At 37.0% G+C, this 14,273-nt stretch overlaps 1 protein-coding gene across 6 annotated transcripts in view; it reads left to right on the top strand.

Annotated features, from left to right (window-relative positions):
* The window catches only part of LOC131439196 (PTB domain-containing adapter protein ced-6), a 153,942-nt gene extending 140,998 nt beyond the window's left edge, over positions 1–12,944 (top strand). For all 6 annotated transcript variants that reach the window (XM_058609936.1, XM_058609930.1, XM_058609935.1 and 3 more), the window contains one exon: positions 11,749–12,944. In XM_058609936.1, coding sequence (XP_058465919.1) covers positions 11,749–11,814 — 66 coding nt within the window. In that variant the 3' untranslated portion in view covers positions 11,815–12,944. The remainder of the gene's footprint in view (positions 1–11,748) is intronic.
* Positions 12,945–14,273: the final 1,329 nt, after the last annotated feature.

Raw genomic sequence — 14,273 nt, 5'->3', positions numbered from 1 at the left:
CTAGTATTCCAGAGAGCATGGTAAGGACACCATACCACAACGTTTGACTCAAGTATAGAGCGTACATGTGAGCAATACAAAGATCTCAAACACAACGGATTCCGAAACTCTGAGGCAATCTTCATGATGAAACCGAGTTGACAAATGGCTTTGGCTAAAATTTCGTCATAATGAAGTCTAAAAGTCATTTTTTGATCCAGAATGACAGTAAGATCCTTTATGATCTCCACTCGTGTCATGGATCTCTCCGCAATGAAATAATCGAATATGACAGGATCAGTTTTACGATGGAAGGAGATGATACAGCATTTCTCGATACTTAAACATAAATAGTTTTTTGAGCACCATTCAACGTACGTTTGTATCATTTCCTGTAACTCAATGCAATCCAGGAGACATTTGATAACTTTAAAGATTTTTGTGTCATCGGCATAGGAGAGTCTGCATTCCGGTGGTAACAGTAGCAAAAAATCGTTCATGAAAATCGAAAACAGCAGCGGACCAAGATTACTGCCTTGCGGAACTCCGGACAGGTTTGAGAAAACTTCTGAAATCGAGGAGCCAATTTTTGCACTGACAGAACGGTTTGTTAGGTAGGATCTGAACCATTCCACGCTCATCGATGAGATTCCCAGTCGTTGCAATTTTGATAGAAGAATTCCATGATCCACTCGGTCAAATGCTGCTTTGAGATCCATATACGCTGCGTCGATTTGCCATCCGCCTTCCATACTCTGCACACATTTCGAAGTGAACAACATGAGATTAGATGACACCGAACGTTTCGGATAGAACTTATGCTGCTCGTTACCTATGTAGTTCCTACAGCTGGCAAAGAGGGAATCGTACACAATAACTTCGAACAGCTTTGAGCAATCACACAAAGACGTTATTCCTCGATAATTGGAGACATTGCGTTTATCACCTTTTTTGTGAACAGGAAACAGATAGGAGAACTTCCATCGAGAAGGAAACTCACATTGTAGAGTTGAAAGGTTGAACAGTCTTGCTAGTGGATAACTGAGAGCACCTGCACAACGCTTCAGCACAGATGAGGGAATACCGTCGGGTCCAGCAGCGAACAACAACTTCAATTTGTTCAATGCGACTCTAACCATTTCTTCGGTTACAAGCGGAATATTGAAATTAAAAATATCACGAGACACATCTGTAACTGCTTCATCTGTTTGCATCAGTGTAGCAGAACTTTCGTTGAATGTTTGTTCAAAAGGATGGGCAAATAAATCGCACTATTCCTTTTCGTTTCATCGGTTAAGTACATTGAGTGCGGAAGGCCAGCCACTCTCCTTTTTGAGTTAACGAAGGACCGGAAACGTTTAGGGTTTCGACGAAGATTCATTCCAATACGTTTAATATAGCAACGATATAGAAAAATATTGTAACGACGATACTGTCTAGTTGCTGTATTCAGTTGTTGCCTGAAATACAGCGAACGAGTGTTACAATATTTTCGTAAGGTGGCAGAACGTGTTCGCTTAAGAGCACGTAAACGTGGATTAGACCACGGCTCAACTGGCGAGAATGCGGTTATGTCCGGTAAAGCGACATCATTTGCGAGTATTAAATCTAACAGACGATCGTTTCGATTCAGCAATGTATTAATCTGGGTAAATCCATTCAGGTTGAACTCATCGAGAAAAGTGCTGCAGGCATGATTGTTTGATCAATTGAACTGCTAAATTTCTTCGATTCTGCGATCAGTACGCCTTCTCCGCGTGTTTTGTGGCTGTTTAGCGGGGAGCGATTACTCCTGTAAACAGCATACAGGTGATCGAAGAGTTGTACAGAGAAAATTTGATCATTCAGCCAGGTTTCCGGTAGGACGATGATGTCGTATTCGGTATCCGAAACAGCTAGGAAGAATGCATCAATTTTTGTCCTTAATCCACGCACGTTTTGATAGTAAATGCATAAACCATGCGAAAAAGTAACACTACACGGAACGACCGAAATCAGCATTTTCGCGAAAAATTTAGTTGATTTGCTGATTTTAGTTAGTTATTTTTTGAGACAACTAAAAAAATCTTACTTTTGCTGATTTAGATTTTTTATTCTCATTCCCTTAATAATAATAAAATATTTGTTGAAATGACTATTTTTTTAGTTGAATTCACAAATTAAACGTGCTGTCATTTCTTAGCTAAGGCACATTTCATTTCAATTCAACTAATTTTTTAGTTGAATTAAAGAAATAAAATGTTGTTTTCAACCAATATGAATGGTTGAATTGGCTTCTGCAATCTGCAGCTATATGGCGCCCTGTCACCGAAACGGTAACACCGTAATGACTACTAGCCACTAGATGGCACACTACTGCCGAAAAAATTTCAGTCGCGATTATCTTTTCTATATTGGCAGGTATAAATACGATGTTGTATTGGAGAAAAAGACATAAGCGAAACATAAACTTCTTTATGAAAATTCTTCTTCTCAATTGCTGTTTTCTTCATTCGACTTCGCGAAATTGACTCTCTCACTGAAAACTTTTAGCACTCGGAAAACAAAAACCGAATACAAGTAGTACACCGGACAGCGTATCCCGGAAGGTTGGAAGATACAAAAAACATAATTTGACATGTACAATTAGAGAGCAACATTCGAAACTCACTTCCCTGTTCCGCGTGAAAACATTATTACGCACAATCGCTTCAAATGCGCACAAATTCTGAATAAATTCACTTTCCACTAACAGTTTACGTCATTTTTACATAACAGTTTAGAAATTTATATATGGATATATCGTAACACATGCGAAAAACATCTAAACAATTTGCAAGCAGTTTCAACAAGACTATCCTTTTTAGCTTTTAATGGATTGTTTTGCTTTGACACTTCTCATGAGTTTTTAGCTAATAAACTTGTTAATAAAACCAATTTCAATTTTGTTTTCTTTGTCCTGTCCTTCAGTAATGATGGTGATAGATAAATAGAATCAAATTTTCTGATTTTAATAACAAAATTTGTTGTCAATGAGAATTTCGTACTGGATTGAAATATTGCTGGTTTGTGTACAGGCTATTCGCCAACTAGACACATTCTCTGAAAATAAGAGTTTTTTTCAGCAAAGTAAATTCTCAATTTTAACTAATTTTATAGTTATTTTGGAAATTTTGTTGTTAAAATCAACTAATTCAAAAACAGTAATACGAATTAGGCGCAGAGCTAATTTCGGTCGTTCCGTGTATAGAAAGCGGATAATTGTCAAGTACAGCGGGTTCTAGTAGCTCAATATACTCGCCTGGAGTAGCATGTCGAAAGCCTCCTCTACCATCACCGACCACAGGACCGGGACGATGTCTTCGGAGAGCACGACTGGGCGGAGTGGTAGGGAGACTTCCTTAGTGCTTGTTACTGGGTGTCCCGGATCCGAGGCTGCGACGACGATGGTTGAGGAGTGCCGTTGTCTAAAGGGGTCGTAAGTGCTCCTCTCTCGGCAGTACGCACTTTAACGTGATCGACAAATTCGCGAAACAGAAGTCCACTGGGCCAGGTCGATGCGTCAAGTGATTGTTCTTTTAAAGATAGGTCTAGTCCGACTTTAAACGATATAAACGTCAATTTGGTTGGATCCGCATCTTTTGGAATCTTTTGGAACAAGCCGTACGACATCGACAGCGTCAGATACATCGAGACAGCGAGAGACAATTTTTTGCACATCTTCAACGGTCACCAATGGTTGAAATCCAGATAAGTAGAGCCAAACTTTGTGTGATGCAGCTGAAGAAACAATGAACGGAACAGATAAATCGCTCAGATCAATAGATTTGGTTCCATGTACAGCAGCATCTTGCACGGCTTGTCCATTGTTTCCACGGCGACGTTTTACTCCTAATTTTGGCCAGCTGCTTGTGTTCATAGAGTTGGCAGGGGATCGCTTATTTGCTAAATTTTCGACCTTCTTGCCAATCGCTTCGGTCAGATCGAAAAGTTGGCGAACCTGAGCAGAAAGACTATCAAAATTCGTTGAATGGGACTGCTCTGAGCCTAGCACATCCTTGATATAGGAAGACACACTGCGGCCGTTCAGTTCAGTTTTACATTTGGAGCAAACGTACATTGCTTTTCCTTGTGTAAACAGATCCCTGTTTGAACGGTTATTAAAACCACAGCATTGCTGGTTGATTGCTGCTTTTTTTCCATTTTTGTTACCACGCTCTTATGTAATAGACTGTATGTTTTATGCATCGTCTCTCCGAACGACGGTTTGAAACTTGAGGCCCTTATAATTCCGAAGTTGGATCCGGATAAAACTCAGGAGTTTTGTATGAAACCATAGAACCTTTCATCTAAGAATCTAAGTCTATGAAAATCGGCTCAGACAACTTGGAGCAATGGGAGTGAGCTCCGTTTGGGAATATTGAACCACTATTTTCAGTACTTCCGAAGCTAGTTTCATTTTAAATTGTGTTACCACTATTTCCGGTACTTTTGAAATCGGAACTGGAAATATTTAACAAAAGGAATTGTAGGTCTTTACATGGTCATTTAAAAAAAAAAACACCCTTGAAATCGAAATTCCACACAAATCACCTTGTAATCCAAGAACCAGAATTGATATCGAAATAAAATTCAGGAAAATTGGTTCAGCCATATCCGAGGAAATTGAGTGCACAAAATTGTTATATTTTGCAGATCTCGACGAACTGATGGATGATGTCAGAGACATAACCGGATTGACGTGAATACGAATAGCATTAACTCACTGAAACTGAAACTGTGCGTTCATAAAACTCGATATCAACTCCTGCGATCGAGAAATATAGGTTAGGTAAAGGCAAAATGAAAGACATATAATAATAATGTCACCAATGTCACACAACGAAAGCATAGGAAACAATAGAAATAGTTATTTAGAGAAACGCATGCGCTATCTGAAATAATAAACATGTAAATTATTTGAAGAATATTATTCCTTGTATTTAGATCCTAGAATCGTGACCTCTTCTACTAATAGAATTTCGGTGATATTTTATTTACTGCATTTTTAATGTCATCGCAATCAGTCGTGTCTTGTGCACAACCCCGTAGTTTTGCCTTTCGCATATAGAAAGGTTATGAAAGCACTGTGAAAACTAATGTTTTAACCTAGGCTCGAAAAGGCCGAATGGCATATACCATTCGACTCAGCTCGACGAACTGAGCAAAAGTCTATGTGTGTGTATGTAACAAAAATGTGCACTCGATTTTCTCGGAGATGGCTGGACCGATTTTCAAAAACTTAGATTTGAATGAAAGGTCTCTTGTAAACATAGGGTGCTATTGAATTTTACCCCGATCGTACTTCCAGCTCGGGTATAACGGGGTAAAATGTGCGAAAAAATGAAGAAAAATTGCATTCGATTTTCTCAGAGACCACTCAACCGATTTTCTTCAACTAAGATTTAAATTAAATGTCTTGTAGTCTATGGGAATATGCTATTGAATTGCATCTGGATCCGACTACCGGTTCAGGAGTTACGAGGTAAAATGTGCAAAATGAACTCAAAACGTGCAATCGATTTTCTCAAAGACCGCTCATCCAATTTTCACCAACGTGGGTTAAAATGGAAGGTCTTACAACCCCATATAATCCTACCAATTTCATCTGGGTACGATTTCCGGTTCCGCAATTACAGACTAATAGTTATAAAAATTTCATTTTCAGCGCCGTGTTTTCATACATGAGACGGAAAATTCAATCAAATGTATTCAAATAGCCGTATAATTCTTGAATTGGACAGATTTAGTTAGTTGTCGACCAAATACATCGATTTTGGGTATACCGGATCTTTGTTCCTGATTCCCCTCCGTGGTTGATGGGCTTGACGGTATTGCAAACATCATCAGATACGATTAATTATTGTTACAATTTAATATAAATATGTGTTATAACTTTTAGTTTAATTATTGAGTTTATTGAGTGAGGCATGAAACGATTTGAATAAGATGTTGATTGCAATACGCTCCAACATCCGGGGTTGGAGAGGCCGGTAGGGCTTAACTGAGCTCTTTTTTATGTTTCATTTTCATACTACCGGCCCTTATTACCGATGTGAAGTGGAAATTAAGCGAAATGAACGTACCCCACTCAGGTTTCACACGATAACGGAATAGTTGAATGGTGAATTAAGTTCATCTTTGATGTTTATTCTGTGAGGTTGTGTCGTGCTCGTGTGGGATCTGATGGATGAGGTGATATGTGAGTGAAGTATAAGTGAAGTGGAATGCAAGAACGGTAATAAAGGCCACCGTTTCAGCTCAGGACTAACGATCGACCAATAAAAGAGATAGAAAATGGGTGACGGCACCCCTATTCATCTCAAATCCATTAGTCATTTCATATATGAAAACCATTGGTTAGAGCGAGATCTGTTGTGTCTGTTCGATAGATTGACTTCGAGAGTGAGATGAGGTTAGGAGTATTTCGCGTCGCTATAACAGCGATATCGTACATTTTCTGAACTACTTTTATGCGGTATTGCTTATCAGAGATGAAGCAAAGATTTTGTATTTGATTTCATGACAATTCATTTATTGAAAGTCGAGTAATCGGTAGAATAATATGGTGACTCTATTAATGAAATGACTATTGGCACAATGAATTTAGTTAAAATCTATTCGAATTTATCTATTAGAATTATTATGTATTAGAATTTACTAATTAATCAATGTTACAATATTTGTGTGTGAAATACATATTTGTAAATATGTATATGTATGTACACATGTGTGTATATGTATGTATATATGTGTGTACGTCAGTATGCCTTGGTGCCTGTATATATTTATACATGTATGTATGTATGCGTTGTATCAAACCGTATATTATGATACCTTTCGATTGTGAGTGAAATGTTGATTGCATTACGCTCCAACATCCGAGGTTGGAGAGGCCGGTAGGGCTTAACTGAGCTCTTTTTATGTTTTATTTTCATACTACCGGTTCCTATAACCAGTGTTATAGAAGTAGAAGTTAAGTGGAGTGAACGTATCCCAATTGGGTTTCACACGATGACAACAGGTGAACGGTGAATCGAGTCCATATTTGACGTGTATTGGTGGTTTGTGTACAATGGATTACTGTGGTATGAGATAGAATATTGTAAAATAGAACGGAATAATAATGACTTAACCAATGGGCAAACCACTGATAGCTGTCAAACGATGTTCATCCAGTTTGTATTGTGAGGATGTATCGTTTGGGACCTGATGGGTGAGATGATGTGTGAGTGAAATGTAAGAGTAAGTGCATGCAAGAATGGTAATAAAGGCCACCGTTTCAGCTCAGGACTAACGATCGATCATTAGAAGAGATAGAAATTGGGTAACGGTACCTCCATTCATCTCAAATCCATTAGTCATTTCATATATGAGAACCATTAGTTATAGTGAGCTCTGTTATCTCTGTTTGATAGATTAATTTCAGAAGTAACATAAAAAAGTGGAGCATTTTGCTTCGCTAAAACAGCAGTATTGAACCACTTCCGAACTACTGCTATGCGTTATTGCTTATTAGAGACGATGCAAAGACTTTGTATTTATCACAAATCAATTATTAAAAGTCGAGTGATTGCTAAAATAACATGGTGACTCTACTAATGAGATGACTATTGGTACACTAGTTTTAGTTAGGATCTATCAGAGTATAAATAGTAACTCAATGTTGTAATGCTTGCGTGTGGAATACATGTGGGTATGTATGCATGTGTGTATGTGTGTGACTGTGTGTGTATGTATGTGTTTTTGTGTGTATATACAATATACATTTTACCGTGCCTTTGAGTGCGTTGTACCAAATTGGTAGTGATGCATTTCGATTGTGGGTCAGGAATCAGGAATCAGAACAAATTGGCTCAAATGGCACGTTCCCCTTGATATTTGGAGATTTGTGCCTTGCCACTGTCAAGGATCAACTGAAGACAACTAAATGTGAACATGCTGTAGCAATACTTATGGGACCCAAGGGTCAATATAATTTAAATAAAAATGCATGTTCTCAGTTTTTTTCCCGTCAAACCATCATGACCGGCCGTACAAAGATGTCATTAAAAAAACACCAATCCTTTTTTGTCTCTCTTTTTTTTGTTTTTTTTTCGGAAATGGATGACTGAGCATAACCAAGAAATTCGGAATAAAGAATAAGATACTCAAGAAAAGCAGGAACAAATGTGATAAATGTGGAGCTGAAAAATTGGAAAATAATTTAATTAACACTCTTAGGAAATTTTAGATACAAAATGGAACATCGGTAAGACTAAAAAGACCATTGCATACAACTAACTTTTACATTTCAGGGAATAAAATAACATCAGCAAAAGTACGGAATGGAAATAAAATAGAAGGACAACAAAAGACATTTACGAAACACAATTGAATAGAACACTGGAATTAAGGTAAAACAGAATATTAACTATGACCAAAGGTAAGAAAACCAACATGAATAAATAATAGAAACTGTTGGGTAATAATATAATTTCCTCATATTGAAAGAGGCGTTTATATGGCGCGCATGCGCTAATTCGGCCTAATACAAATTAACGGGGAGGGCAATACATTTTGGACAGGGCTGTAAAAAGCTGATTGGAACCCTTTCCCCACCAAAATGTAATATAAGGATAAGGAAACCGGATCTTTGTTCCTGATTCCGGAAGTATCGAAAAAAAGTAATTGTGTACTCCACACCGAAAATCACTCCTATTTCTTAGAAACGGCTGAACCGGTTTTCATCATCTTAGACTCGATTGAAACGTCTAGAAACTTCTTTATTCAATATTCTACGAAAAATTTCCTCATTCGAAACAATACGCAAAAAATCCAGTTAAAAAAAGTCGAGAAAAGTATGCGAAAATTTCTAACCTTCACTAAACTGATTATATTCACTGCCGATTTGCATATTTCAACAGGTAATTCTAATAGTTCTTTTGTAAACATTTATAGCCCTTAAAAGGACTGATTTGTAGAATTTTCATGGTCGTTATTCACTTTGAGGTGTATTTTGTTCCAATGCAAACGACCAGGAGCTGGATGATGCAATCGGTCTTGTTTAAAACGAAATTCGCACTGCGAACGTCCCGCAGCAAATCTGCTTCCTGTGCGGATTGATTTAATACTGAAGCAATTTCTTTTTACGTGATTTTGTTTGCAAATTTTTCACAAATGGTCGGTCCTAACGCCAGAATGAATTTTGATCTCGATTATTTTATTTCGGATTTGTATATTTCATTAAAAGAACTAACAAGATGCTGTACGGGCTTTCAGAAGAGCATAATTTTGGAATTATCTGCGATGTTAAACATTGTTTTGAGCATTATTCTCGAACGCAAAGCAATCAAATGCTGGCTTCAGTGTTGGTGATTGCCGAAAATTTGACAGAAGCTGCTATATTGCTATCTATATTGTATACAACATTTACAATCAGGTAGAAGATGCTACAAGAACTCGAGTCTCTCAATGCATGAACCGCGAGAGAATTTTTCTATATTTCTTCGCTCTACTTCATACTCTGAGTATTTCACGGCCCTTAAAAAATTTACAGTCTGATAATGATCGTTGCTGTGTGGAATTTCCCAAGAGAGAATCGCAAGTTGACAATTTTCGCAGAAAATCGAATCGATGATTCAACTTGATGATTCTCATACTAGGTTGCAATATTTCAAAACCCTCTTGAGGAGCATTCACAGACATTTTCATAGACACAACTTATACAAAGGTTATATGGACATAGTTAGAATAAACGGCAATAGTAAAATGATTCTATCGCAATTATCAACTGCCTTTATAGAATCGGATCGCGAAACGAGAATAGGCGACCGTTTGTTGCTTCAGAGAGGATCCCCACAGCAGCGTGCTAGTCTTTGATTCTCAGAAATGTCATCGAGAGAAATTCGCTCTCGCACTGGTGTCTATTCTATGTTAAATGAGCCATGCCGCCCACTTAGAAAAAAACGTTCAACGGTGGTCCTTCATTGGTCCAATACGTTGGATCATTGGTCCAATGAAAGTCCAATCAATCGTTCAACGGGAGGCCAACACGGGACCTTCGTTTGCCGATTTTGAAACAGACCGTTGAACCGAATGCCATTTTTTTCGTTCAACAAACCCGGCAGACAGAGGTCCATTGTTGAGCCATTTCTAACATGAGGAGTTGGAGCCCCGTTGGACTAGTTTTACTGCAGATTTTCTGAAGTTTTTTCCACTTATTTTTTTAAACTAACGCTACATACCTGCACAATACTTCTACTTCACGCAGAATAACAACAAATTTTCTTTCTATGTATAAGGTAACACTTAATTTTCACACTATTTTTGCAAGAGAAAAAACAACTACAAACCGTTCCAGCAAACTGAACAAATATTTCGTGCAATATGTCGTTCAACAAGCGCTCAAAGAACAACAAAATAGAACGGCCTGCTGAGAGGGCGGGTTTTTGTTGTTGCGATGATATCGGTCTCTCTTTGATGGCACTGATTGAATCGTGTGAAGAGTTGCTGGTAAGCGTTCTTTGAAACGATATAAGCCATCCTTGGCTGGTTTTATTTGCTCTCGTTCGGTGCGAAGTTCGCACGGTGAACTAAAATGTTTGTTCTCATTTCCGATTTGCATATTTCAACAGATGAATAATTCTAATAGCTCTTTTGTAAACATTTATACCCCTTAAAAGGGCTGATTTTCACGGTCGTTGTTTACTTTTCGGTGTGTTTTGCTCCAATGCAAATGACCAGCAGCTGAATGCTAATGTAATTGCCCTTGTTTGAAACGAAACTCACACTGCGAAAAAAATCCATCCTGCAGCAGAACTGAATGTTTGATTCTGTATCTGGGATTGAGTTCTAAGCCTGAATTTATATTCATAAACTGAATTCTTTATATTAAAACTGGAACTGAGCTCTGGACCTGAACCAACCGAAATGAGGTGCTTGAGATGCACTTGCTTAGTTCCTGCCCAGTCAACTGGGAACGAATGAACGAATTCCTCAAAAGTTCTCAAAAGCATGTATCAGCGCTTACATAACATATTCGGCAACATTCTTCAAACCAAATGTATAAGTAATAATACATACATGCGAACTTCATCATTGGTCACTTTCTGAAATAATTGTGTGTATACGTCACTTGTACGATTATATCACCTGAACCTGAATGGAAACAATCTGATCTTCGAAATTGATTCACAACCCAATATTAGCCTCGAACGAACCTAAAACTATTTAAATCAGTTCATGAGTTCTTGAGTTTTGCCGTTTTCGTCACTTATACCAATAATCCAATAGAAGCTTTCAAACGAGCCTAAACTCGTCTGAATCGGATCAGTCATCTCCGAGAAAATCGAGCGGTTATAAAAAAATCGATTTTATCGTTTATATCACTTACACCATTATAACCAGAAGTGATAGCCTTCGAACTCGATCAATAACCAATAGTAGTTTTCAGAAAGGCAAAACTGGCAAACAAATATCTATATCTTCATAGATGATAGAAACAATGGCTAAAATAGAATGAATTGGTTAAATAAATAAACTTCATTATTATTATTATGTATCGCTTGTACACAGACTCTAACCTCTTTGGTCGTTCGCCGGGGTACTAACTACATGCAAATACTTAAGTGTATGTGAATCGTGCTCGTTTGCAGAATTATAATCGATATCGATATCATAGCTGTTTGTTCTAAAACACATTTTCCTTATTTATTGTCATTCAAACTTATTTATGTGATATACAAAATTAACTCTTTGATTTCATTTCAGACATCAAAGAACGGCTTGTTCACCTCGGATGACCTGCTGGACACGTTCGATCCACTGAAGAAGTGATGCCCCCAATCTGGAAACCTGGAATTCTGCACGTTTCCGTCTGGAATTTTTTGTTTGTTTATTTTTTTTTTCGGCTCGTTGTTTGATTCTGCTGGTTTGAACGAAACGCCACCTCCTATTCAAACTGGGTCTATCTTCAGATTTGTTGTTTGTAACGAGAGAATCTCTGCAATTATGCATCTACATTTACTAATCATTAGATTTGTTTTATCCCAGAGAGATCTGCTGATGATGAGCGAGTGGAAAATGAAAGTTTGTGTATGCTATCTGTTTTACTAGGAAAAACTATTTGAAATATCAGTTTAATGTCTAAAGTCATTGGCTAGATAATGTGGTGAAAATATTTTTGTAATTGAATTAATCGTCATGTTAGGAACATTTATGCTAAAGTATTAATCATCAGAAATAAATTTGCGACTATGTAGGTTAATGAAATTTCCCATGTTTTATCCTTTATCACTCGGGAATGACGGATGGGAAAAAAAAACATTCCATTGCTCGAGAAATGTACAACTTCCGAGTGTTGCATGCAATAATGATTTAAGCTGAACATTTGTAGGCGCGTAAGTGCTCTCTACCATCGACTAGCAGATAACCGAATGAATTCAATCGAATCCAAATATTGCGCACGGATATGGTGCTATTGATATTGGAAACTCTTGTATTTTCCAATTTTGTTCAAATTTTCTCAAAAACAGAGTAAAAAGACACATTTTTGGATTTTTTTTTGTCAATTTTTATTACGTAAATTGCATACGTATCTATTTTCCAAGGTAACTAATAATAATTTTGATTCACGTTGCCCCATTGGGTTTGGTCCACTGACTGTGAAAAATGTCAGGTGGAATTTTTTTTTCGTTCATAAGATAATTATGTTAGTAAAAACTGTAATTGTAATAAATGGATCAAATGAAAACGTAGAATAAAACAGAATATTTTTGTTAGATTATATATGCTATATTATTTAGAATTTACAAGGAGCGCAATCAACAACTATATAAATGTATCAAATAATTACTAACTGTAGATTCATTGTTATTCTAGTTTTAGTATCGTTTAGTACCCAATATGACCAATAAATATAAATAAAGAGCAAAATTGTGGAAGTAGCTGATGGCGCATCCGAATAATTCCTTGTGTTACGATTTTCATTGGTCAACTTGAAGAACATTTTCCGAGATGGATAGCATGTCATCAGACTCACATATTTTCTGTATGAAAAACCATTTATTTTGCATGGATGGAGAAACTAGTTCAACTCAAGCTATCTTAGCTCCATTATTCATCTCATATACGGGAACCATTAGTTAGAGTGAGATCGGTTGTCTCTGTTCGATAAATTGACTTCAAGAGTAAGATGAAATTAGGAGCATTCGCTTAGAGTTTTCGCATCGCTATAACAGCAGTATTGAACAATTTTCGAGCTGCGGTAGTGCTTCTTAGAGCCGAAGCAAAGATATTGTAGGGGAGACCGGGGCTAGTTGGCCGAACGGCTGATTGGCAAATTAGCTTTTCTGAAAAGGCTATTATGCACATTGGCGACATCTATAATGATTTTGGTGGAGCATTAGGTCACTCACGTACCGACGTAATTTTAGGTGTTTCTGTGTTGTCGTTTGTACAGGAGCACGATTTTCCTTTTTTTCGGCACTGGTGAGTAAATTTCTGTTTTTGTAAGGTCTCTTTTTACACGGTTTTTTATACACGGCTAGTTGAAAGATAAATCATAAAATCTCATGTCACAAACGTTGAACAATGTAAGGATCCGTTAATCGTTTTACTTCTAATTTTTCGAATCATTTAAATATGGTGCAAATTTGTGAAATAAATAAGTTGTTCTTCACCTCGAACTCGAACATCATATTTCCTTTGTTGTTGAGTAATTTCGTTTCGTGGATGACGATATTCAGACAAACTTTCTTATTGTCATTATTAGCCATTTGCACTCCGTTGTTTCTATGGAATTCTATAATTAGTTGGTTTACGAAGACTTACACACTTAAATTGGATTACAGATCTCAGCTGTTCATACATCGGTAGCTGATTTTTCAGTAAGAATAACATTTGCACTGATATATAAGTAGAATGATAAAGTTCGGTAGTTAGGCTGTTCTAAATTCGTTAAAAGATGAGAAATTACCGAATGAATTTTAGTGTATAAATCCACTCGACATTGATAATAAATTCATTTACATATCTCGATTGTGTAGTTATCCTTGGAAAGAAGTTTGGTAGAATTTTTGGGGGACTTATCAAAAAAGTGATTTATAAGAAGCCGGCTTTCATAAACCTTTATTCCCATAAAAGATAAGTTAGTTTGAGATGCTTGATCGTCATTGGCTGCTAAGTAATTTCACTATGATTAACAATTCAGTCTTGAAATTTTAAAACTAGATTATATTGCAAATTTTTCGTTTACATTCACTGGATTGCCAGTGATATTCTCACAACACCGGACT

Source organism: Malaya genurostris, chromosome 3 (genome assembly GCF_030247185.1).
Source record: "Malaya genurostris strain Urasoe2022 chromosome 3, Malgen_1.1, whole genome shotgun sequence".
NCBI lineage: Eukaryota > Metazoa > Arthropoda > Insecta > Diptera > Culicidae > Malaya > Malaya genurostris.
This window is presented reverse-complemented; position numbering and strand designations above follow the sequence as displayed.